We start from the raw sequence: 27,170 nt of genomic DNA, 5'->3' as shown, positions 1-27,170 counted from the left end.
TGTACAGTTTGTCTACAAGAATTGGCCTAAAGAATAAAAATGCCAACTATGATATACAAATCAATCCCTATTTGATATCCTTGGGAGACTTGGAAAGGCCATGTGCTCTTTCAAAATTAGTGTTTGTGTTAATCATTAAATTGCATTTTGTTTCTGTAGAAGTATGCATTTTCTGATGCATTTGTTTACCATTTTTATTCAGCAAATTAAACCCCTCATTTTCATTAAAATTGTGTTCTAATATTCCCTTTATTGTTTGCTTTAGCTTTGCCTTTGCAGTAATTTAGTCACACATGCACATTATCAGTCGCCATATTAGCGAGTCAAATCAGAGGAATATTTGCAGTTATCTTCTTTTCACTTCATTTTTTACTCTTGGGAATAGAATGTCTGATTTTTTTATTGTTAAACTTTGGGGGATTCACTCATGAGGTTGACTTTATTTTTTAGGATTATTTTGATATTGTGAAGAATCCTATGGACCTTTCTACCATCAAACGGAAGCTGGATACAGGGCAGTACCAAGAACCCTGGCAGTATGTGGACGATGTCTGGCTTATGTTCAACAATGCGTGGCTATATAATCGTAAGACATCCCGGGTGTATAAATTTTGCAGTAAACTCGCAGAGGTCTTTGAGCAAGAAATCGACCCTGTTATGCAGTCTCTTGGATATTGCTGTGGACGAAAGGTATAGTATTTCTGGAAAAGAAATTTTTCTGGTTAATCCAACCAAGATGGTGTTACACTAAGATTCTGACCATAAACATGTGCTTGGGAGCTCTAGGGTATATTGCAGTCTTCGTAACAGTTGCCTTGTTGATGTGATATCATGGTCAAAGTGAGAGGTACTCACTGGCAGATCTCTCTCAGTGTCCTTTGGCCATTGTATCTGTCTGTAATATCTGAAACCAGAGATATGCCAATTCTGTCATATTAAAAGTAAAAAATTTCCTGAAACAGCTATGAACATTGGCAGAATATTACCTCATGTTCTAGTTAGTAACTTACTAGTTGGGTATGACTCCATAGCATGCTAGATACTTGGGGATGGTAAGTGGGATATACGTTTAGTATTTTCTCTTTGTTTTTGCAGTATGAGTTTTCCCCACAGACTTTGTGCTGTTATGGGAAGCAGCTGTGTACAATTCCTCGTGATGCAGCCTACTACAGCTATCAGAATAGGTAAGCATCATGTAAGTCCCTGTATTCCCAAAATAAAGGAAGGTGTTAAGACGAGGATTGTGCATTTTGTCATAGCCTGAATGTGTTACATATTTCCTGAAATTCCTATAAAAAAAATGCTACAATTTCGCCGGGCGATGGTGGCGCACGCCTTTTATCCCAGCACTCGGGAGGCAGAGGCAGGCAGATCTCTGTGAGTTCGAGACCAGCCTGGTCTACAGAGCTAGTTCCAGGACAGGCTCCAAAGCCACAGAGAAACCCTGTCTCGAAAAACCAAAAAAAAAAAAAAAAAAAAGCTACAGTTTCTGTGCCCTTTGGTCTCCTTATTTTAAAACATACATTTGCTAAACATGGGGGCTCAGACCTTTAATCCCAGCACTTGAAGGCAGAGGCAGGCAGATCTCTGTGATTTCGAGGCCAGCCTAGCCTACAGAGTGGGTTCCAGGCAGCCAGGGTTATGTAGAGAGATCCTGTCTCGGGGGGGGGGGGGGGGGGGACACCATACATTTATAGTAAAAAATTTAATGTTATTGTGGGCTAAGGCTCACTAGTAATTACTTGAAATACAAAACTGTAGCCAAGAGGCCAAAGTTAAGACTAACCTTGGAAAAGCCTGAAATGACTTTTATGATATTCAGAATATAGGAAGTTGGATTTATTCTACAGAAAATACATACCTACATCATTTGGCCTTGCTGGGTCTGGTAGACTTGTAGGGGTATTTGTTTGTTTTTGGTTTTGCTTTGTTTTTTGAAAAAGAACACAAGGGTACTCTTTGCTAACACTGCAATGTGAGGACTAGTGTCCCTTAATGAATTCAAGACTAGCTCTCCTGAGACCAGTGGGAGCACAGCGAGACCCTGGTGTTTGTTTTGTTTTTATTTGTTTTAAAAACTACTTTGTTTTAGATGCTACTGTCTTTGAGAGTGGTAAGCCTGCCTGGAAAATAGTTGGCATCCTTTTGGAATGTTAGGGTGGTTAGACTCTTATGTAGAGGGACAATGAATGATGATGATATACAAATAACCTCTGTAGTTTGAAGCTTACTTTGAAAATTAAATTCCTTAATGCTAATGTGCTTTTTTGCTAAGATGAAGTGAAATTCCTTTCTGTCAGTTGTATTATGAGACCTCTTGTTGCCTTGTTAAGACTTCGTGCCTTAAAGAACAAGCTGTGACTTACACTGAAGTCAGTACTGTTGACTGCACTTTGTAAACCAGCAATGGGAGCCTCTATGTGACTTTTTTGCATTTGTTCTCCATCTTGGAGCTTGAGCATTTACATCATGGTTTGGCCCTTTGGATATTTAGACTCTCGCTTATTTGGGCCAAAACAAAAAAGGACTGTTGACTTATACAAAGATACTTATACATAGGTTTGACAAATTTGGAATTTTGAATTTTTTTCTTAAGTATATTTTTTGGAGTTGTAATTATAAAAGAAAATGTAACTATCTTCATGATAGCTCCTATACAATTGCTGTTTAAAAAAAAAAAAGAATTTGATGGCTGACAAGGCAGCTTATTGGTGTAGGGCATTTGTTGTCAAACTTGATGACCAGAGTTTGATCCCTGGGCCTACATGGTAGAAGGAGATTATGGACTCTCCTAAGTTGCTCTCTAATCTTCACATGCACACATGTGCATACAAATAAATAAATAAATTTTTAAAATAATCAAAAAAGAAAGACTCCTAAATCTTGTGTGATCAGTCTATAATTCTCCAGCTTTGATGACCCTTCCCAGAGTCATCTCTAATAGAAGTACAGCCTGAACTACTTGTCCTGGTGAAAACAACTTAACTAAACATTCCCCTTCTTAAGTAGAAGTGTTTGGTGGGGGTAGTTGTGCAGGTGTCTTGTTTTATGGTCTGTGGTGTTGTTTGTAGTTACTAGTACTGTGGATAGACTCCAGAACATCCAGAACATTGCTTATGCAGTGTCTGTCACCCTTGGCCTTGCAGTAGAAACATTGAGAGACAAAATTGAAAAGGATGCCATAACCCCTCAGGGGATCCTCCCACAATGACCATGTATTATGCCTTGTCCCCTCCATTTATTGTCTTAGCCCTGTGATACATTTCATGATGTATCAAACTTAACCTTGTTCAAGATACAAGCGCAATAGCATCTCTCCTAACTGGCTCTTGTCCTGTCTTCAATGGGATAGTGCATAGGAATGTACTTTGAAGACCATTGTGATTTATAGAAAGTTGTAAATTTGTTTATATGGTTGGCTGGTTTTGCTTTTTGTTTATTCATTCATTTATTTTTGGTTAGTTGGTTTTGTTTTGCTGAGCTAGGGTCTCGCTGTAGCTCAACATGACCTCACATTTGATTTTCTTGCCTCAGCCTCCTGAGTGCTAGAATGACAGGCAGAGACCACAACACCTGGCTTCCCCTAAGTATTTGGGCCTTTGCATTGTTTCACTGTTCTTGGTGGCTTAGGGACTTCTTGTAATGACTTACACAGATCAGATACCATCCTCTGAGAGCAATTAAAGGTCAATTGAGCTGGTAGGATCAGGAAAGTTCAATGATAGAGGACAAACACTAGGATTATTCTGGAAGTGCTGAAATGCCTAGTTTTATTTTTTGTAGAACTTCACTTTTACTAAACAAAAGTATAAATACAATACAGGAGTTGTATCCTATGTATGATACATCTCAAAAGTTTTAGCCATTTGTACCCTCTGTGCTCTTAGAAAAGTCCATGAATTGATCATTACCCTGTAATTCTAAGAAAGCAGCGACCAAATTCAACAATTAGCATTCTGATTGCTCATCATTATTTTCAAATTGACTGAACACTATTGTGTTCCAAATAAATTCTGTTGTCACTTGTGCTAAAGTTTTAGGCACTTAAATCAGTAAAACATGCTACAGATCATTAAAACAAGTGAAATTCTTAATGTTTATGCTAGTGGATGCTTACATTTTTAAAATTGGAAAGTAACTTACTTTGAGGAAACTGTTAAAGCTTTTCCAGTAATTATTTGAAGATAATGTGGAAATTATCTATAGATACTCCAATTTATAAATACTGATAGAGTATTTAAAACAATCTGCATTTGAAAATATACAATAAACTACTTTCATTCACAGCTAAACTCTATAGTTACATTGCTAACTTAGCAACCCAGATTTGTACTATCATTGGATTACGTGAACTGTTTCTCCTTCACGGTCCCATGTTCATCACACTACTTCCTTCACACAGACAGAGTGTTATCCAGATTGGTAATGGTTAAGAAGTAAACTTCTGAACCTTTATTTTTAGGGAGAATGAAGTGTAGACTTTGTCATAATAACGACTGTCTACATAAAATTTCATCTTCATTAGAAAGCTGCCTTGTTCTGCACTCTCTTCATCTCAGTGGAGGTTGATGGAGTGAGGCTATCGGCCCTGTCCTCTCAATGAACAGGCTTGATTATGTGTAAATTTACTGCCAGTGCTTTGGGACAGACTCTAGAGTCTTAATACTATCCCTCAAATTTTGTGACCTTGAGCTTCTCAGGAGTGGGAATTGGTCACCACACACAGAGAGCTTAGGTTTTCTTGGCCATTCCCAGACTGGCTCTCATCGGTGCTTCTCTGTGCGTTAGTTTCCACACTGGAAACAATGGGTGTGTGTTCTCGTGTCTTATGTGTTGTGAAGCTTTAATGACTGACTGAAAACGCTAAGAGTTTTTCCAAGTTCTTAAAATCATCAAGACTCAACTGCGATTATGGTAGTTTCACTTCAAACTGCCCAGCAGTTCTTGCTGGCCCCCAGTAGTACATTTGCTTATATGATGAATGGATTACTTAGTTCTATGCTTTATTTTTAACAGAGTTCTTGGCTTGAGAGAATGTTTGCTTATACTGTGCCCTGCTGTATGTGGAAGAATTTTAAAGGCTCTATAAGAATATTTACAAACTTGTGAATGACAAGGACATTACTATGGTTTACTCAAATATAGACAAAACTGTCTGTTCCTAGTCAGTTTTTAATCTTATCCTGGCAAGAATCTGCCCTGTTCATCAACAGAATGTGAAAAATTGGATAACCTGAAGATATTATGAATGTTCTGAATGAAGTTTTATGCTTTAAATTGGCTACATGTGTCAGTTAGTGAAGTCTGTGGACAAAATGCTCAATGTTTTAATGAAGGTGAAAACTGGGACTTGTGGGGGCCTCTCCTGGTGGCTCATGTCTCGTTCTGTAGCTGAGTGAGTGATGAGTGAGTGAGCATGTGGCTGAGTGATGAACGAGTGAGTGTGTGAGAGCATAGTTAGTGCCTCCTGCTCTGCACTGGGGGTCAGCCTGTGCTCCAAGTCTCATCAGTGTCCTTAATACTAATCCTTCTTGGCATCCTGTAGATGTAGTTTTGAGCGCTAAACCCACATTTTATTGTACTGCTGCTGCTAGCTTATGCTCATCTTTTTGCCTGTGTAATTTACCTCTGTTCAGCTTGTTTATTTTATAGTATTTTTGTGTGCTCATCTTGTTTTATACAGAATCTGCCTTTTTGTTAACTTCTCATTCATGTCCTTTCCAAACATTTAAGTCTTTATTTTAATTGTCACTTAACAACATGAGCCCTGGCTCATATTATATCACATAAGAAATTGGGATGATGGATAATAAATTTTCAAATGCAGATTGTGCTATTTAAAGATCACCTCTCTAAATTTGCTTAACTTGGGTTGATACCAAGTCAGAACACTCATTCGCCATGTATCTCATGAATGATTGGTCCCAGTACCAAAATTCAAATCACAGCTTAGAAGTGAACCAAAACTTTTCCAAAATTGTTTGTGGGTTTGCATATATTGTATTGTATATACAATATATCACATTTTTTTTCTCTGTATATTCTTATTAATAAATGGCTGGAAAGTCTTTGACCCTGACTGCATTTCTGTTAAGTGTTTGTCTAGAATATGGATTTGGTTTCATTTGTATTGTAACACAATTACTATTAACTGAGTTGATTAACTTGAGAAAATAGCAAATAAACAGTAACAACAAAAAATGGTTCCAGGTGCTCAACATTGTCACACGTTGGAAGATCTGGCTTAATATTGGAAGTAAAACCTCATGATGCTGTCAAGCATAAAATTTCCATTTTAAAAAAATGAAGCTATTCCAGTTTAACTTGCTTTTAAAAGACTTTCTTCTCATACTGTTGTTCAAAGTAAAATTTTCTATTTTAAACCCTGGCTCAATATTTGATTTTATGACAAAATTCAGCTTTCTAAATTGAGGCTCCATGCAATTCTAGTATTAACTCCTTGAAAACATTTGCATCTTGGAGCCGGACCAAACCTGTCGTTATTAGTGATGATGGCCTATGATGCGTGCAATGAGACCGAATGCTAATCAATGCTTTGCCTTGGCTTTCTGCTTTGTGTTGTCTGGTGTTTGCGTCTTACCTCTGTGTCTGTGCTATTTGTTCCCTTCCCTGTTCTCTAATTCTGCCCTTCCCCACCTGCCCCCCTGTTCCTTTCATTGTCCTCACTGACCCATCAATCAACCAACAACGCCCCCCCTTCGTCGTGGTGCTCTGCCCTGCTCTGATTGGTGGCTTCGTTGCTTGGGTGGCTGTATGTTGTGATGGACCAGTTCACCCAAGTATGGCCTTCTTGCTGACAGGTATCATTTCTGTGAGAAGTGTTTCACAGAGATCCAGGGCGAGAATGTGACCCTGGGTGACGACCCTTCCCAACCTCAGACGTAAGTATGATCTTGCTATACTTCCTTGTGTTCATGCCTGAAGAAGAAGCCAGATATATCATTTTGAGTTGTGTGCATTTTTGTGTTGTGTTTTTCTTCATATATTAACTATACCCACATTTAATGGAAACATGGTTTCATGGGCATAGATATTTATACTTAAAGATACAGGTGTCAGCCAAACAGCAACACCAGTTCTCCATCTTGCTCCGTTCAAGGCAAGATTAGTTCAGTTCTTGACCTTTGTACATTTCACCAACAAATAGCTTTTCCATGGTGGTGGGTTCCCTGCTTCAGTTAGACCTGAGAAGCCAGCTAGCCTTATCCACAGAAAGTGCATGTTGTGTACATATCACCAACACCGCCCTTTAAGAAAAACAAAACAGTCCTGGAGAGGTAGCTCAGAAGTTAAGAGCACCGACTGCTCTTCAAGAGGACCCAGGTTCAATTCCCAGTACCTACATGACAGCTCACACTCTCTGTAACTCCAGTTCCAGGGATTGACACCCTCACACAGACATACATGCAGGCAAAACCCAGTACACATAAAAATAAATTATGTTTTTAAATAAAAAATTTGGAATTGACTTTACCTTTTAAACCTTCATCTTTTAAGTGACTAAGATACTGCAAGTTAGATTCCAATCCTCTCTCCACTTCTTCTAGTATAATATAAAAATGCCTGTCATTCCTTGCTGGTGGTCTGACTCTTGCTCCCTAGATGATTCCAGCATGTCCGTTAGTTACTCCTTCTGAGTGGCAGCAGCATAACCAGCAAGAGAAATGAAAACTACAGTGGCTACTTGACTCACTTGCATTTGTAAAATGCCCAAAGTCATGCTGGCCTGCCCATCTGCCCTAGCCTGCCAAGTATTTTATAGTTCCCTTTTCTGCACACCCAGTTCCAAATCTTTCATGCTTCTGGTCATGTTGGGAATCTGGCCTCAAAATTAACAGGTCTCACAGACAGGAAAACTGCTTCAGAATTTATTTCATTACCCTTGTCATCTTAATTCTTTGATCTGATTGTAGTTCATCATTGAATTGTAGACAGTAGGGATGGGGAAAAGCTTTTCAATAAATGTTAAGGTTCAGTTATATATACACAAAAGCTATGGATTACTCTTGACTGTCAATAACAATTATGTACTGTGCTTTTCAAAAAGCTAGAAGAACATATTTTGAATGTTTTTTATGCCCCCCTCCAAAAAGGTAAGTGTTGGAGGTGGTTAGTATATTTAGCCTAAAAAAAGCATTATGCAGTGTGCACAAGGGTATACCATTAATATGTACAACATTAAGTTTTGTATGTCACTTAGAATAAAAACTAAAGATGCAGAAAGGGGGCCAGTGGAATGAATCAGTAGTTACAGGCACTTTCATTGCAAATGTGGCAACCTGAGTTCTCTCCCCAAACCCACATGAAGGTGGAAGGAGAGAACCAACTTCACAGAGTTGTCCTCTGATCTCTACAAGAGTACTGTGACATGTGTCTACACATGCACATTATGTTTACTCATGTGTGTGTGTGTGCGCGCACACACACACACAGTATGTAAACTCTTTTATTTAAAAGAACATCAACAAAGAAAGTTATATCGTTCCATGTGTCAGAAGTAATTCACATATGCATGGATTGAAACCCAAATACTCCACCCTTCCAAAGTGGGAGTCCTCGATGGAGTCTTACCTTGCATTGAGGGTGTATTGGCATTTAGCTGTGATCTTACCAATGTCAGTAGCTGTTTGACATATGAACTTGACTGAAAATAAACATATTTAAATCTCAACACAATTTTGCTATCATAATCTAAATTATAATAATTATCTTACAGTAAAGCAAATAGTAGTTTAGAACAGATATTTTAAGAAAAAAAAGTGGTAGAGGAGTATACGTAGGTCAACTAAAATGTTTCTTTTTCTTTTAAAAAGGACAATTTCCAAGGATCAATTTGAAAAGAAGAAAAACGATACCTTAGATCCTGAACCGTGAGTATATATACATACACACAAACACACACACACATACATGTAGTTTTCTCTCTGTCTCTGTCTGTCTCTTTCTTCTGTTTGTCTTTTGAGATAGGTTCTCTCTGTATGGCCCTGGCTGCCCTAAACTCACAGAACCTGCCTGCCTCTGCCTCCCGAGTGCTAGGATTAAAGGTGTGTGTCACAATGCCTGGTTCTTTTTTACTTAGAGTCTTAGATGAGGAAAGTTATTACTTGTGATTAGATTATGGGAGAATAAAATAAAAATAGGGTTTCTTTTCAAATTATCAAAAAGTCAAAATAGATGTCTCTGTAACATGTTCTCCAGTTTCTGGATTTTAATAGTGATAAGATTATGTGGATTAATGGGCAGGAAAGATGGGTCAACGGTTTAAGGCACTGGCTTCTCTTCCAGAAGTCCCAGGTTCAATTCTCAGCAACCTCATGGTGGCTCACAACCATCCATGTGAAATCTGATGCCCTCTTCTGGCATTTAAAGGCATACATGCAGAGAGAGCACTCACATACATTAAATAAATGAATAAATAAGATTATGTGGGTGAACCAGGTAATGGTGGCACATGCCTTTAATCCTAGCCCTTGGGAGGCAGAGGCAGGAGGATCTCAAGGCCAGCCTGGTCTATAGGGTGAGCTCCAGGACCCTGTCTTGAAAAGTCATTAAATAAAAATTAAATAAAAATAAAATAAAAATAAAGATGATGTGGATGTTTTAGTTCTGATGAAACCTCTTTAAACCTTGGTAATAGGCATCTTTAAGGATTGCTTAGTGTGATTCCATAAAGAATACAGGCCATTATCTGAAATGGTACTATTGTCCCAGAGAAACTCCAAAAATAAGACATCTTAAGAACCACTTTCTAAAAAATCTGCCCTGTGAACTATAGTATATATTCTTAACACTGCCATTGCTTTACAAAGTTGGCTCTTCAAGGTTGGGACAAGTCTGTCACTTTTGCTTTGTTCTCTTGGCCCCCAATCCTAGTTCCAGAGAGGTCAGCTACTATAATGGAAAATACTCAACTTGCCACAGATCAAGCTTTCCTTTTGGGAAGGTTACTATGTCCTCTAGCCTACTACTGTATGATACTTAAGGACAGGATTTCATTATAATGAATGCTGGGGCATATAGAGACTTCCCCCAAGGAAAATTCAGTTTTGTTTCTGATTCTCCATGCTATGTTGTTCTGTTGCCTATCATGGTCATCCCCAACCCCAGTGTTAATGATTCATTTGTATGTATCAGTGTTTGCCTAAATTTATCTATATACAGGACATGTGTGCCTAATGCCTGCAGCAGCCAGAATAGGTCAGATTTCCCTGAACTAGAGTTACAAATGGCTTGGAGGTGAACTTAGGTTCTTAGTGTTCTTCACCACTGAGCCATCTCTCTAGTCCTTTTTGTGTGGGTTTTAAGTTTATTTTTGCAGCAACAGATGAGTGCAGGCAGCAGGAGCCACAGTGTACATGGTTCCATGGATAAGAGCTTTTAGCATGGGTACAACACATCACCACTGGAGTGAACTTCTTGGTGTTGGTATTTCTTATCTAAAAGCAGGTGTTGGCGAGAGGGACATAACATTCTGAGCACAAAGGGCCTGAGTAAGATTGCTCAGTGGGTAAAAGCACTTGCTAAGGATACAGGACAACATGATTTCATTCCTAAGAATTCAAATAAAGGTAGAAGGAGAGAACTGATTCTACAAAGCTGGCTTTTGACTTCCATTTGTATACCTGCATTTGTGTACATGCCTTCCCTAACCCACACACAAAGGGAAATGGGGAGAGAAAAAAAATAGAGAAAATCCAGGAATGGTAGTACAGGCTTCCAATTTTAGCACTGAGTAGACCAGAGATGGATCATCTGTTCAAGGCCAGGCTGGACTTACATGGCTAGACCTCTTTTTACTCAACAGAAAAAGTAGGCAGGGAGGGGTGAAGGTGGGATCCTGTTTCTTATTAAGAAAATTAACTAACATAGGCAAGCACGTTAAACATTTCTGCATTAGTCAGCACATACATGGATGCCAGAGCTTCTGAAAGTAGCTCAGACAACAGTGTGTGCCATATACTTAAGCTCCTGCTGAAAACTGCATATGTGTGGCTCCTGGTATATAATTGTGCTTTCTTGTCTCCCAGCTTTGTTGACTGCAAAGAGTGTGGCCGGAAGATGCATCAAATTTGCGTTCTACATTATGACATCATTTGGCCTGCAGGGTGAGTGATTTGCTGTGATCTCTGGAAAAGGGGAGCAGCTGTGCACAAGTCATTGGTGTCTGTGGTGCTGAGTCTTGTTCATTGTCAGCAAAATTTTGCAATTAAGGAAGGTGGCAGTTGGCTCTAAATTTAAATCTTGTGTTTGCCTGCTTTACAAATTGTAGACTCAGAGCCGTCTGTCTCTTCACTTTTCACAATGATGTGATTTAAACTGCCAACAAAGTATTTCAGTGCTGCATCTTACTGTTGAGTCTAATCTTATCACACCCATTATTTGTTGTACAGTTTTGTGTGTGACAACTGCTTGAAGAAAACTGGCAGACCTCGGAAAGAAAACAAATTCAGTGCTAAGAGTAAGTTTGCTAAAAATTTCTGTGTCCTGGATTGTGTCCTTTGAACTTCTGTAGTTGCTCCCCTTTCTTTGTTACCTGTCACTGTGAACTTTGAGAGCTCAGTGACAGCAGCTTTCATGTGGAAGGTTTTCATTGTAGTGATTCAGCTTGACCCTTTATGACCAGCTCATGTTTTCAGTAACGTTTTAGAGGGCTGAAAAAGTAAATTTCAGAAGAGCAAAGCTTCAGGTACACGGTGGTGGCACATCTCTTTAGTCCCAGCACTCGGGAGACAGAGGTAGGTGGATCCTTATGAGTTCCTGGACAGTCAGGGCTACACTAAGCCCTGTCTCAAAAAACAACAACAGAAAAAAAAAAAAAGTAAATTTCAGGACCTACTGAGAGAACATTGGTTGGCAGTTCCTTCTCCAGTAGCTTAGAAAGAATCGGGAGTCCTGTCCAGAAAAGACGTTCAGGCTCTCAGGGTTGTCTCCTGGGCTTAAGACTTGCTGTCCCTCAGTGCAGGATTTCCCTTGGGGATTTCAGCAAGAATGGTGGTTGTCTTCTGAATGTCTTTGTGCCTACTTCTGTGCTTGTCAGAACAATCACTCAGCTCTGAAGACTGCTGGGCACAGAGCCTGACAAAACTTAGGAAGTTTGATGTTCACTAAAGTATAAAACAGATCTCTAATCTACTTGTTACTACTTTTAACTGTACAAATCTTTATTTTTTCCTGAGTTTTTTTTCTTTGCTATTGGATTTTGTTTCCTTTTGGGGGGTGGATTCAAGATGGTTGGTTTCTCAGTGTAGCCTTGGCTGTCCTGGAACTTGCTCTGTAGACTCAAACTCACAGATTGGCCTGCCTCTGTCTCCTGAGTGATGAGATTAAAGGAATGTGCCACCACCACTGAGTATTGGTTATATCTTAATATACCTCCAAGGTACCACTCTTGTTATATTTATTGCAGAAAAATGAAGTTTATAAGAGATGTAAATTCTCAGATATTACTTGAGACAACAGTAAGGAATCTTCTAAGATTTACTTTTAAAAACATTAATTTATTAATGCCAGGCGGTGGTGGCACACGCCTTTAATCCCAGCACTCGGGAGTCAGAGTCAGGCAGGTCTTTGTGAGTTCGAGCCCAACCTGGTCTACAAGAGCTAGTTCCAGGACAGGCTTCAAAGCTACAGAGAGGGGCTGGAAAATGGCTCAGAGGTTAAGAGCATTGCCTGCTCTTCCAGAGGTCCTGAGTTCAATTCCCAGCAACCACATGGTGGCTCACAACCATCTGTAAAGGGGTCTGGTGCCCTCTTCTGGCCTGCAGGCATATACACAGACAGAATATTGCATACATAATAAATAAATATTAAAAAGCTACAGAGTAACCCTGTCTCAAAAAAATGAAAAAAAATATATTAATTTTAATAGTATATATATATATAATGCACACAGAGACCTCTGTGTGTGTGTATGTGTGTGTGTGTGTGTGTGTGTGTACCTTCTTTTTTGTATGTACACCAAATGCATGTAGTACCCATAGAGGCCCAGAATAGTGGATATTAGGTTCCCTAGAGCTGTAGTTTGAGGTGGCTGTGGGTACCTGATACTGATGTTGAGACTAAGCACAGGTTCCTTGCTAGAGTAGATGTTCTTAACCACTGGACCATCTTTCCAGACCTCTAGATTTACTATCTATAAGCAATTTTCATTATTGTAAAAAATATTTAAAAGTCATTAAAGAAGAAATTTTACTTAATTTTATCATCTTAAACTGGTTGTGGTGGCTCATGCCTGTAATCTCAGCTCTTGAGAGGCTAAGACAGAATTCCCTTGAATCCCATGCCAACCTGGGCTATATAGTGATACAGACCCTGCCTTTTAACAAAAGGAAGAGGGGGAAAGTCCATCACCTGACATGGGAGATGGGGTGGAATATCTATTTAATATATGTTGAATCCTGTATTCAGTTCCCCAGCACCACCCCTCCAAAATACATTCATTTTTATAACCGATGAATCTTTGATAGATCTCACATTCTAGTCCTCTTTCCCTGAAAAGCAGTTCTCCACAGTGATGTTTATTCCTGGTGGCTTTGGTCACAGTGGTCATATGGGCTATCTCTTACGCTATGGCCAGAGCCAGCACAGGACAGGCCACATAACCAAGATGAAGTTGCCTGATGCTAAGGTCATGCCTGCTCTGCCTCCCAGCTGAGCACTGTGCTCAGAAGGCAGCAAAAAGTCTTTGGCTAATGCTTGATGACTTGGCCCTAAGTGTTCTAAGCTCCCTGAACTGAACTAGGTGGAAGAAAACCCCGTCATTGACTGGGTCAAGGGTGTGCCATATTCCTTGTTGCTATAGGAGTTCCTCAAGTGTAGTTCTGGGGAGTAAGCAGTCTGCCTGTTGGCATTCCTGAGATAGCCCTCCGCGCAGGAGACTTCTGCTCAACATAGCCCCAGGGCAGGGCTTGTCCCACAGCCACTCATCTACCCAGGACCTGATGTGAAGGGCAAGAAGCACAGTGTCCTCAGTCCTGTCAGATTCAGGCCATCTTTGTGTCTCTCCTGTCCCTTACTATTAGAAATGGACAGAAGTGTGAGCAGATAAATGGCCAACAAGGAGCAAAGTGCCTAAGCCTGCACACCTGCTTTCCTAAAGAAGATGCTTGTGTCACGGGGTGGAGCTCTTCTATTCTTACAGAACAACTAACTGTTAGTCCTTGGAAATAACAGTGTGAATCAGCAGCCTCAACAGCTCTGCCTGATCCTGTTCATTCTGAACTTTTAGGGCTTCAGACCACACGCTTGGGAAACCACTTGGAAGACCGAGTGAACAAGTTTTTGCGGCGCCAGAATCACCCTGAAGCTGGGGAGGTTTTTGTCAGAGTGGTGGCCAGCTCAGACAAGACTGTGGAGGTCAAGCCTGGGATGAAGTCAAGGTTTGTGTTTTTTCTTCCTGTCCTAAACTGTGGGGTAGGCCCCACTCCTGACTCTGTAGGACTTCAAGTGTGACGTACTTAATGCAAAGGCTTGTGGTAACTAGGATGTAACCTTCTTTTCTGAATTTCAATACATTATCCGAGATGGTTCCCTTGCCTAATAAACAGGACCAGGAAGAGCTGCAGCACAGCCCAAAACTACTCTGGCTGTCATTGCAAGAGGTTGCCGAACCTTGAGCCTTCTACACAGGACAGGCTTTGATTTCTGTTTCAGGTTTGTGGATTCTGGAGAAATGTCTGAATCTTTCCCGTATCGAACCAAAGCACTCTTTGCTTTTGAAGAGATTGATGGAGTCGATGTGTGCTTTTTTGGGATGCATGTGCAAGAATATGGCTCTGATTGCCCCCCACCAAATACAAGGTAGTCCCATGTTACTTCTGAGTGTGCTTTTTAGCCCCATTCTGGGTGTAACAGACAGAGGCTCAGGTGTCTTAAAACTGTGTACTTTGCTACTGGATTCAAAAAGTTACCTGACTAAACCAATTAGCTTTGTTTTCCTATAAACTGTCAGAAAACAAAGGGTCTTGGTGGTAATGTGGCATGCTTGTGTGTGGCCCTAGCTTTGCTTTGTCTTATCAAGATGATCACTGGGGAGCAAGAGTAGCAACAGCTAAATGTTCTGTCACCATCTAGTCAGGTGGCCTCTGTGGTGGCTATCAAAATCTATTTCTGGGGGGCTTTGGGATGTTAGTATTTTCAAAGTTAAGAGGTACCCTGAATTAGAAATAAAAATGACACCCCACCCACCCCTGCAGGCGTGTATACATATCTTATCTGGACAGTATTCATTTCTTCCGGCCCCGCTGCCTCCGGACAGCTGTTTACCATGAGATACTCATTGGATATCTAGAGTATGTGAAGAAATTGGGGTGAGTCTTGGTTTTTCAGAATCAATTAAAACGTTTTGTCTATTTTGTGAAATAGTGTGTTTTTCTCGTTTAGTTTTATGTGTTTTTATTCTAATGTATTGAGAGTGGTTCGGAAGTCTGCTGAGCCTCTCACATATGTCTGACTCCAAAGAGCAGTGTCTTATCTTTGCCTCTGCTTTCTTTTCATTTTCTTTTTACTTTATTGAGGCATAATCTGCTTATCATGTGTTTTTTCTGTTTCAGGTTTTGGAGTCAGTGGTTTTTAAAATTATTGACTGGTGTAACCATTCCATAAGCCGGTCTCTACACACTCTCCTCTGCTACTACTCCCTGTCCTGCCCCTTGCTCCAGACAGCCACTAATCTACTTTCTGTCTCTATACATTTATCTTTTCTACTCTTTGATTGGAAATCACTGATTGAATACACAAACATTGTCTTTTTTTCTCTGGTACTATGTGTTTATATACCACACCTGTTACATTCTTTTCCTAGACCTGAAAAGGTTTGCTAAAGTGCCTTGAACAGAGCGGATAAGATATTTGACATTAATCCTCTAAAGAGAGTTACTTGCCTGAGCTGCCTTTCCAGTCACAGGAGGAAATAGGCAGGAAGCTGGTGCTTCACTTCCTTTTTCCAGGCCCCGGCAGGCTCAGCTCCATGCAAGTACTTCTGAGAATGAAGTATTCAGTGCTGAATATAGGGTTGGATTTGTAAATGAAGAAGATAATGCTTTTACACACACACACACACACACACACACACACCATTCACATATTGTGTTGGAGCCCAAGTATTTTATAAGACCTACCCAAGCATTTATGGCCATTTCTTTTGTTTTCATCTTCTCTCATTAATTTCTGTTCTTGCTTTAGTTAACTATTCTTAAGCTGCAGTTGCCTCAAAAATAGATAAGAGTTCACTTATACCTTCTGTCTGGCTTGTTTTGTATGTTCTTATAGGTATGTGACAGGACACATCTGGGCCTGTCCTCCAAGTGAAGGAGATGACTACATCTTTCATTGCCACCCTCCTGATCAGAAAATCCCCAAACCAAAACGACTGCAGGAATGGTACAAGAAAATGCTGGACAAGGCATTCGCAGAGAGGATCATTAATGACTATAAGGTACTCCTGTTGAAGGAAGATGTTGACTTTGTCACAGCTGACTGACATGTTTTATGTATTTTCTTCTGGCATTCATGTGCTTTATAACTATGATAAATTACAAGAAATAGAAAGCAATAGCCTGCAAACATCTGATGAAACTGCAGAAGCAACTCTGCAGTTGGTCAAAGCAGTGGGCCTTTTAGTCAGTTGATGTCTAGTTTGTGTATGTGGTCCCCAGTAGCCTCTCTAGGGGACCTCACCTCACCTCTCTTCTGCTTCCTCTTAGGACATCTTCAAACAAGCAAATGAAGACAGGCTCACGAGTGCCAAGGAGTTACCCTATTTTGAAGGAGATTTCTGGCCTAATGTGTTGGAAGAAAGCATCAAAGAGCTGGAACAAGAAGAAGAAGAAAGGAAAAAAGAAGAAAGTACTGCAGCTAGTGAGACCCCTGAGGTACAGCCCAGCTAGAGCAGTGCCACCAGAATGGCAGGCTGAAAAGCATACATTTGCTGTTGGCTTCTTCCTGTGGGTGTTCTTGTGCACACACATAGGATGTCACCATAATCAGCAATAAGCAGATGTGGGGCCTACTGGTTAGACCTGGAGAGATGGTGACCTTTTGGAACCAGGGCAGTACATGGAGATGGGTAGAAATTACTTCCTAGAGAGACTGAAGTGCCTTGTGCTGCGTATTGTGGCAATTCCTCATTTTGTGGGGTTTTTGGGGGAGGGGCGTTTTTTTGCTTTTTTGTTTTGTTTTTTGTTTGCTCTCAATCTGTTCACTGTTTACTATCCCTGTGTACCAGGGAGTGCAAAGTGTACTAAGCAAGACCTTGTCCCTGCCCCAAGAGGTATCTTATACTAGGAGAAACACCAAGGACCTGGATAGCTTCATGATGTGTTTTCATGTGGTGGGGCAACTCTGAGAAGAAAGGAACCTAAGGTAAAGAAGACAAGAGGTCTGAGGGTGCCTTTGGAAACAGTAACATCGGAGCTGAGATCCCACTTGAGTTGAGGGGAGGAAGTATGCTGTATCAAAGGTCACAAGGTACTACTTGGTCAGGTAGAGCTGACAATGGCATATATATTGATTGTAGTTGTAGGTCCGGTAGGTATGTACAGTGACTTCTGTGGAGAATGTTTGTAGAATATGAGAAATGATGAGTTAGAAGAATGTCTTGTGTAAAGCTTGAACTTACTTTGGCGAGGGAGAAACAAATAGTGGGTTGCATTGCTCCATAGGAAATAGTCAGACTGGATCCCAGCAGGGCTAGAGGTGCTGGCAGCATGTGGCAACACCTGAAGCCTCAGATAAGCATGCATGCTCAGTGTACACGTGATCTGTTGAATCAATGTGCTCAACACTGAACATGTTGCGTTTTATGTCTTCAAAAAGACAGCTGTAATATAGAAAGCACAGACCAGGATGATAGAGAAGCTTATGTCCCTGGTTGTTCCCAAGATCTCCCAAATTGTCCCTATTGTCTGACTTTCTTTCTCTCTCTGTCTTTCTCTGGAACCTCCAGAAGTTGGTCCATCCCTTCACCTTCTCAGGAACTTGGCTGTTCCTCATCATGGTTTGGTTTCCTACTTGACTGCAAAACAGTTCCCAAGAAGCTAGAGAGAGTAGGCCATATTCAGATTGGACTTAAAAGAACAGGCATGTCTCAGTGGCTGACTTGGTACTTTGCAGTGGAGACCAAGTGATCATGAGCATAGGTGACCTGACACAGAACCATTTGTCTCAGTTTGTTAAGGACAGCAGTGGTGGCGTCACTTGAAGAAGTGGAAGTGGGCCCACCTGTGGGAGTCACTGGTGCACAACGCAGCAAAGCACAAGGACAGTCCTGCTACTACCAAGGAAAGGACTCTAAAGGAATGCAGAACAAACTGATTCATCCAAGTTGGTCTCTGGCATGGTGTCAGTGAAGCTGTTCAGACGACTTAGGTGGCTTGTGCCTGAGCCCTCCTTCACTGTATGCTAGGGAAAGTGTTGACAAGTAGATTTGTTGTTTTCTGTGTATGCAGTGTAGATGCTGAGAGCAAGGATTCCCCTTCCTAAGGTTACCTAGGACCTCACAGTGGGATTAACTTTAGTATGGCTCACACTTTGTAGGGGACATTGCTTTGCTGCTAAAAATTAGATTCTCCAGGGAGGAACTAGAAGAGAGGGAATGGGGGTAGGGTGCTTCGTTAAAACATATTACATGCATGTATGAAATTCTCAAACAGTTTAAAAAACTGAAAAATTAGAATTTGAAGTTAATTGAAGTAGAGAAGAGTTTCTCATGGTGTTAAATGAGGGAGACAGGATACCACATCATGTATTCAACCCCAGCTACCCTTAGGCACATGCACAGATAAAACTTCACTAGAAAAATAACCAAAGTGCGTGTTTCCAGGTGACCAAATAATTTCTCTCTCTCTTTTTTCTCTTCTTCTTTTTGTTGATTTTTTGAGACAGGGGACTCTCTGCATAACTTTGGCTGGCCTAAACTCAAAGATCAGTCTGACTCCTAAGTGCTATGATTAAATGTGCGTACCATCATGCCTAGCTCAAAAACAATTTCTTTAAAAACTTTATTTAGCCGGGCAGTGGTGGCACCTTTAATCACAGACTCAGGAGTCGGAAGGCAGAGGCTTCAAACTCAGATGCCTAAGCTTGGTCTACAGAGCGAGTTCCAGGACAGGCTCCAAAGCTATGCAGAGAACCCTATCTTTTAAAAAAATAAAATAATAATAATAATAATAAACTAAGAAGTTTATTTGAATTCAAGCATAGTGACACACCTTTAATCCCAGCACTCAGAAAACAGAGGCAGGCAGATCTCTGTGAGTTCAAGGCCAGTCTACACAGTGAGTTCCAGTACAGCCAGAGCTGTCTCCAAAAAAAAAAAAAAAATTCAAATAATTAAAATTTATTTGAGGGGCCATTAAGATGGGTCCAAGTAAAAGTGCCTGTTACTGCCATGTGTGATGGCCTGAGTTCAAGTCCCAGGGTCCACATGCTCGAAGACTCCAATCTTCCGTTAAAAATGAAAAAAAAAAAAGACCTCCACATGGGCACTGTGACACACTCACAAATACACATAATACATGCATGTAAGTAAAGTAATTTTAAAAATTATTTGATTTAGATACATGATGAGTTTGAAACCTAGGTTATGCAGCATCACATGGAAAAGTGACCGTGTGGAGCTGAGGGCATAGTTTAGTGGTGGCGCACATGCTTAGCTTCTGTAAGGCTCTGGTTTCACTCCCAGTACTGCAGGATAAAGAAGTTCTCTGGGTCAGATCCGATTAGCTTTTCTTGGTTGTATTCTAAATGGATGATGCCCCAAGTTCTTTTTATAGTAGGATCATTGAAACTCTTGAACTGAGGAGTGAGTCCCTTTTAGACCTCAGCCAAGTAATAATTAAAAATAATAACAACAGGTTGCAAGACAAACTTGGACTTTACCCTAGTCCAAGTGTTGAGTGGGACCTGGAAAAATCAGGGTATGCCTGCTCCTCCTGGTGCTACCTTCATTTGCACATTCCCCAAGTCTTTTGAAAATTCATACAGCCGGCCTTCCCAAGATAAAGAACCAGGTACTGAGAATGCAGGATGGAACAGCTTAGCAATCCTGTCCAGTGGGGAGTGATAGGAAACTTCCTCTTAGAATCTAAGCTTAGATTCTGAATTAACATCCTTAAGAAGAGCCAGGCACCCACCTTTAATCCCAGCACTGGGGAGGCAGAGTCAGGTGGATCTCTATGAGTTCAAGGTCAGCCAGGTCTACCAGAGCTAGTTCCTGGACAGGCACCAAAGCCACAGAGAAATCCTGTCTCGAAAAACCAAAAAAAAAAAAAAACAAAAACAAAACAAACACACACACACACACCACACACACACACACACACACACACACACACACACACACACACACACCCTGAAGAAGTAAAAGGACATACAGGTGCCAGCCAGGCTTGGAAGATTCAATTTTTAGCCCTTTGATGGCAGCCTATGGCCCAGGTGCATATGGGATCTCTGGAGCCCCACAGATTAGGAAATGATGTTGTTCTGACAGTTTTGCATGTGGTTACAGGGCAGTCAAGGTGACAGCAAGAATGCCAAGAAAAAGAACAATAAAAAGACCAACAAAAACAAAAGCAGCATTAGCCGCGCCAACAAGAAGAAGCCTAGCATGCCCAATGTGTCCAACGACTTGTCCCAGAAGCTATATGCCACCATGGAGAAGCATAAGGAGGTAATGGCATAGTCTTGTGGGAGTTTACGGGGATACTCAGAATCTGGAGGAACAACTGGCACCAGGCCTGCTCTGTTGAGGCTCCCTGTACAAGTCTTTGATAGAAGGGAGGACTACCTCTGTAGAAGGTGGAACAGTGGTTTCTTAATACATTGTATGTCTTATCATTAGTTGTTCCATCCCAAGAAACCAGGGCCTCAAGCAGGCTCTGGGTTTGGTTAAGTAAGATGTGGCCCGGCACTTGGCACAAGCTGTCTCTCTGTGGGGTTTAATGCAGCTCCTCCTTTCAGGTCTTTTTTGTGATTCATCTGCATGCTGGACCTGTTATCAGCACTCAGCCCCCCATCGTGGACCCTGACCCCCTGCTCAGCTGTGATCTCATGGATGGGCGTGATGCTTTCCTCACTCTGGCCAGAGACAAGCACTGGGAGTTTTCTTCTTTACGCCGCTCCAAATGGTCCACTCTGTGCATGCTGGTGGAGCTGCACACACAAGGCCAGGACCGCTTTGTCTATACTTGCAATGAGTGTAAACACCACGTAGAGACACGCTGGCACTGTACTGTGTGTGAGGTAAGCCCCACCACCTCCCTTCTGACCTTTCCCCATAGGTAGATGTAGAATTCCAGCATCAGGAATGGATGTAGATGTTGTCATCTCTACACAACACTGTTTGTGCTTTCTCTCCCATCATGGGGGGCCAGGCATGAGTGGCACCCTTGTTGTCCTCTTATTTTGTGCCCTTGTCCGCCACAGCTACAGGCCATGTGCTGAGGCAGCCTGACTCTGGACAGACTTTGGAACACTTTGATTCTACAGGAATTCCTGTGTATTTATCTCTTCCTAGCCTTGCTAAGGGCTTAGGGATGCCTTTTGTTGACACCTTTGATCAGGTCTAATGGCAGGATCTTCATGTATACCACTGGTAGGCTCACTGTCTCCTGCCCTGTGTGTAGTTTGTCTTCAGCATGTAGAGCTTGTCCTGGTCAGGGCAAAAGCTGTCTAACTCTTCCTTCTTCACTTACCTTTCAATTCTTGTTTTTCCCGAGCTTTCTCCGGGCTTCTCTGTCCTCTTTCTACTTCACTATTTTACGATTTTATGTGTTTTCTTTGAGCACAATTTTTAGACCCAGCCTTAGGACTTCATCCTCAGATTTGTTTGTGGGTAGATTTGTTTGGATGTGTGTATGTGAACTGTTTGTGTGTATGCATACAGAGGCCAGAGGAGAATTGCTCTGTAGTTCTTTACCTCATTTCCCTAGAAAAGATATGTCACTGAACCTTGGGCTAGGCTGGGGACCAGCAATTCCCAGCAGTCCACTTACTTCCTCCCTGTCCGGTGCTGCAGTTATAAGCAGTGGATTTTTGTGTGAATGCTGAGGATCCAAACTCAGGTCCTCATATTTGACCATCACCTTATTTTACCCAGTGAGTGCTCTCCCAACCCCATCCTTCACATTTAATGCTTCCTTTTTAAAAGTTCCTAAGTTCAAGTATCTCTCAGCCACTTGGGCTTCTGTTTTGGGGGAGGATCATTTGATGCCTTTCTCCCCGGGATAGTGTCTGACATCCTCTGGTAGCACTAGGAGGAAATGACCACGGTGTTCTTATTTCTCACTATTAAGTCTCAAGGTAAGGTCTTGATGCTTTTCTCAAAGCACATGGAATAAGGAAGTGGGTGGGGGAAGGAGACCACTATAACTGCTCAAGCTTTGGGCCTATACTCTGACCCATGCCCAAGAGTGTCTGCTCGCTCATACTGGGCCTATGCTGATGTTGGTCTGTCCCTTTTGCTTCTCTACAGGATTACGACCTTTGTATCAATTGCTACAACACAAAGAGCCATACCCATAAGATGGTAAAGTGGGGGCTGGGTCTTGATGATGAGGGCAGCAGTCAAGGTGAGCCACAGTCCAAGAGCCCCCAGGAGTCCCGGCGCCTCAGCATCCAACGCTGCATCCAGTCCCTGGTCCATGCCTGCCAGTGTCGCAATGCCAACTGCTCTCTGCCATCTTGCCAGAAGATGAAACGAGTTGTGCAGCACACCAAGGGATGTAAGCGCAAGACTAACGGAGGATGCCCAGTGTGCAAGCAGCTCATTGCTCTTTGCTGCTACCACGCCAAACACTGCCAAGAAAACAAATGCCCTGTGCCCTTCTGCCTCAACATCAAACACAAGCTCCGCCAGCAGCAGATCCAGCATCGCCTGCAGCAGGCCCAGCTCATGCGCCGGCGAATGGCCACCATGAACACCCGCAATGTGCCTCAGCAGAGTTTGCCTTCTCCTACCTCAGCACCACCCGGGACCCCCACGCAGCAGCCCAGCACACCCCAGACACCACAGCCCCCTGCCCAGCCTCAACCTTCACCTGTAAACATGTCATCAGCTGGCTTCCCTAATGTAGCCCGGACTCAGCCCCCCACAATAGTGTCTGCTGGGAAGCCTGCCAACCAGGTACCAGCTCCCCCGCCCCCCGCCCAGCCCCCACCCGCAGCAGTGGAAGCAGCACGGCAAATTGAACGGGAGGCCCAGCAACAGCAGCACCTGTACCGAGCAAACATCAACAATGGCATGCCCCCAGGGCGTGCAGGTATAGGAACCCCAGGGAACCAGATGGCTCCTGTGGGTCTGAATGTGCCCCGTCCCAACCAAGTCAGTGGGCCTGTCATGCCTAGCATGCCACCTGGGCAGTGGCAACAGGCACCCATCCCCCAGCAGCAGCCAATGCCAGGCATGCCCAGGCCTGTAATGTCCATGCAGGCCCAGGCAGCTGTGGCTGGGCCACGGATGCCCAGTGTGCAGCCACCAAGGAGCATCTCGCCAAGTGCCCTGCAAGACCTGCTCCGGACCCTGAAGTCACCCAGCTCCCCTCAGCAGCAGCAGCAGGTGTTGAACATCCTCAAATCAAACCCACAGCTAATGGCAGCTTTCATCAAACAGCGCACAGCCAAGTATGTGGCCAATCAGCCTGGCATGCAGCCCCAGCCTGGACTTCAGTCCCAGCCTGGTATGCAGCCCCAGCCCGGCATGCACCAGCAACCCAGCCTGCAGAACCTGAGTGCAATGCAGGCTGGTGTGCCACGGCCTGGTGTGCCTCCACAGCAACAGGCGATGGGAGGCCTGAACCCCCAGGGACAAGCTCTGAACATCATGAACCCGGGACACAACCCCAACATGGCAAACATGAATCCACAGTACCGAGAAATGGTGAGGAGACAGCTGCTACAGCACCAGCAGCAGCAGCAACAACAACAGCAGCAGCAACAACAACAGCAAAGCAGTGCCAGCATGGCCGGAGCCATGGCAGGACACGGCCAGTTCCAGCAGCCGCAAGGACCTGGAGGCTATGCCCCAGCTATGCAGCAGCAACGTATGCAACAGCACCTCCCCATCCAGGGCAGCTCCATGGGCCAGATGGCTGCTCCAATGGGACAACTTGGCCAAATGGGGCAGCCTGGGCTGGGGGCAGATAGCACCCCCAACATCCAACAGGCCCTGCAGCAGCGGATTCTGCAACAGCAGCAGATGAAGCAGCAGATTGGGTCCCCAGGCCAGCCGAACCCCATGAGCCCCCAGCAGCATATGCTCTCAGGACAGCCACAGGCCTCGCATCTCCCCGGCCAACAGATCGCCACATCCCTTAGTAACCAGGTGCGGTCTCCAGCCCCTGTCCAGTCTCCGCGGCCCCAATCTCAGCCTCCACATTCCAGCCCGTCACCACGGATACAGCCCCAGCCTTCACCACACCATGTTTCACCCCAGACTGGTTCCCCCCACCCCGGACTCGCAGTCACCATGGCCAGCTCCATGGATCAGGGACACCTGGGGAACCCTGAACAGAGTGCAATGCTCCCCCAGCTGAATACCCCCAACAGGAGTGCGCTGTCCAGTGAACTGTCCCTGGTTGGTGATACCACGGGAGACACACTAGAAAAGTTTGTGGAGGGTTTGTAGCATTATGAGAGCATTGGGTGTTTGTTTTTTGTTTTGGGGATTTTATTTTATTTTATTATTTTCATTTTTTTTCCCCTTCCCCTTTCATGTTCTTGGACTTTTTGTACTGAAAATCCAGGCATCTGGGCTCTTTTTATTAAGCCTAGATGGGACTGTGACTCCCAAGCATGGAAGGGTGGATTGATGTTTAAAGAAACAATACAAAGAATATATTTTTTGTTAAAAACCAGTTGATTTAAATATCTGGTCAGTCTCTCTCTTTCTCTCTTGGCTTTTTTTCTCTCTTTTTTTTTTTTTTTTGTTTCGGGGGGTGGGGGGTTGTTTGGATTCTTTTTGTCGTCATTGCTGGTGACTCATGCCTTTTTTTAATGGGAAAAACAAGTTCATTATATTCATATTTTTTATTTGTATTTTCAAGACTTAAACATTTATGTTTAAAAGTGAAAAGAAAAATAATACTCAGAAACTGGTTCCAGAAATAATGCATCTTATAATGTGTCCCGATAACGAGCTGATGTTGCGGGAAGATTTTTTTTCTATAGTGAACTCTGTGGGCATCTCCAAGTATTACCCCTGGACGATAGGAATTGACTCCGGCGTGCACACATGTACACACCCACACACATTTATCTATACATGCTGGCTTAAGCCAACCTCTTGTCTTGCAGATGTAGAAATTGTTGCTTTGTTTCTCTGATAAAACTGGTTTTAGACAAAAATAGGGATGATCACTCTCTTAGACCATGCTAATGTTAATAGAGAAGAAGCATTCTTTTCTTTCTTCTATGTGAAACTTGAAATGAGGAAAAGCAATTCTAGTGTAAATCATGCAAGCGCTATAATTACTATAAATAAGAAAATTCAAGAAGATTCAATCACTGTATAGAATGGTAACGTACCAACTCATTTCTTATATCATATTGTTAAATAAACTGTGTGCAACAGACAAAAAGGGTGGTCCTTCTTGAATTCATGTACATGGTATTAACACTTAGTGTTCGGGGGTTTTTTTGTTATGAAAATGCTGTTTTCAACATTGTATTTGGACTATGCATGTGTTTTTTCCCCATTGTATATAAAGTATCGCTTAAAATTGATATAAATTACTGAAGTTTTTAACATGTATTCTGTTCTTTAAGATCCCTGTAAGAATGTTTAAGGTTTTTATTTATTTATATATATTTTTGGAGTCTGTTCTTTGTAAGACATGGTTCTGATTGTTCGCTCAGAGTGGAGAGGTCGGGACTGCAGTCATAGTTGCAGTATGGGTGGCAGCTGGGAAGTGTCCCAGGCTTGTAGCCACCAGGTGGGAGGGGGGCTCCCTGTGCAGAGAGTGAGGAGGTAGCTCAGCATTGCCTTGCATATTCAGTACTCACAGGTGAATGTCACCCATGCCAAGAGGGACAATCGCCACTGGGTCAGAAACAGCACTTTGCCTCTAGCCTACTCTTCCTGTCCTCCTTCTTGTTGGCCAGCTGCCCTTGTGTGAGGGCTCCTGCCTCCCCCTTTTCAGACAGCCCCCTCTTTCTCTACCCAGATCCCACAATCAATGCAAAGGGTGCTCCAGGGACTTGAGGTGGTTCCTGACCTCTCCTCCCCAAACGTTAAACAGGGAGGTTACCTCCATCAGCCTGCCTCATGTGGCTCATTAGGGCTTTGCAGGTCTGGTGCCACCCTGGGGGCTGCTACTTCATGGCCTTACTGGCTTGTGAAGTCCAGTAACAGGTGTCCTTTCTGAGCAGGGGTTGGTAGCTCCTATATACTGTAAATGTCACATCTAAGAGGAGGACCACTGACAGGGGAACTAAACCCCTAGCCTCCTGCTCCCAGGGACCTTTAAAAAAAAAAAATACCTGTCTTCCAACAAAAGAGTGGTCTAGATGGGGGAGGGGTAGCTAAATTTAGAAATCATGACCCAAATATCCTTCCTTTTGGCCTTTTAAGTTCACAGAAGTATTTTCAAAATTCATGATACTTGGAAATCTAAATTTGAGGAAGCCTTTCAAGATTAGAGTTTTGAATGTAGAATTTTGAATCTTGAATTTTTTAATACTGTGGATAAGACCAGGTAAGGAATAGACCATCATCTAACATCCCCAACTAAGCCCTGTCCCAAGTCCTCCAGAGGTGATGCTCCGTCCTTGCTCAGCTTGATGGGTCCTTGCACATTCTCGGCTCTTCAGAATTCCCTTGCTGCCATTGGGAAGCCCCAAGCCATGTGTTCCAACAAGAAGAGGAACTGGAGCCTCAAAAGAGCTGCTCTCCACCCACCTCAGAAGGTGGCACTTGGCAAGGAGTCTGCATCCTGTGCCGTTGTCCAGCTGGATGTCAGAGGATGTGCCTGAGGATGTGGGCTGTGGATAATATCCCTAAGTTTGTCCTAAGGAAATTTCTGTAAGAGCTGGAGTGCCCAGACACTGTGTCTCATGCTGTATACTTAAGAGGAGAAGAAAAAAGTCCTATATTTGTGATCAAAAAGAGGGAACTTGAAATGTGCTGGTGTTTATAATAAAAGCTGGTAAAACTG

The 27,170-nt window shown here is 42.7% G+C and overlaps 1 protein-coding gene across 2 annotated transcripts in view; it reads left to right on the top strand.

The window, feature by feature from the left end:
* LOC121463856 (CREB binding protein) overlaps positions 1 to 27,170 on the top strand; it is a 147,488-nt gene extending 120,318 nt beyond the window's left edge. For both annotated transcript variants that reach the window (XM_041676379.1, XM_041676376.1), the window contains 14 exons: positions 451 to 690; positions 1,096 to 1,184; positions 6,822 to 6,902; positions 8,835 to 8,891; positions 11,049 to 11,126; positions 11,412 to 11,479; positions 14,249 to 14,399; positions 14,674 to 14,820; positions 15,216 to 15,329; positions 16,291 to 16,456; positions 16,725 to 16,892; positions 20,528 to 20,689; positions 20,980 to 21,261; positions 22,493 to 27,170. In XM_041676379.1, coding sequence (XP_041532313.1) covers positions 451 to 690; positions 1,096 to 1,184; positions 6,822 to 6,902; positions 8,835 to 8,891; positions 11,049 to 11,126; positions 11,412 to 11,479; positions 14,249 to 14,399; positions 14,674 to 14,820; positions 15,216 to 15,329; positions 16,291 to 16,456; positions 16,725 to 16,892; positions 20,528 to 20,689; positions 20,980 to 21,261; positions 22,493 to 24,643 — 3,954 coding nt within the window. In that variant the 3' untranslated portion in view covers positions 24,644 to 27,170. The remainder of the gene's footprint in view (positions 1 to 450; positions 691 to 1,095; positions 1,185 to 6,821; positions 6,903 to 8,834; positions 8,892 to 11,048; positions 11,127 to 11,411; positions 11,480 to 14,248; positions 14,400 to 14,673; positions 14,821 to 15,215; positions 15,330 to 16,290; positions 16,457 to 16,724; positions 16,893 to 20,527; positions 20,690 to 20,979; positions 21,262 to 22,492) is intronic.

The sequence above is a fragment of the Microtus oregoni genome, unplaced genomic scaffold (assembly GCF_018167655.1).
Source record: "Microtus oregoni isolate MIOR12 unplaced genomic scaffold, Mior012 000027F_ref0000203, whole genome shotgun sequence".
Lineage (NCBI taxonomy): Eukaryota > Metazoa > Chordata > Mammalia > Rodentia > Cricetidae > Microtus > Microtus oregoni.
The sequence above is the reverse complement of the archived record's forward strand: the minus strand, read 5'-3'. Positions and strand labels throughout refer to the sequence as shown.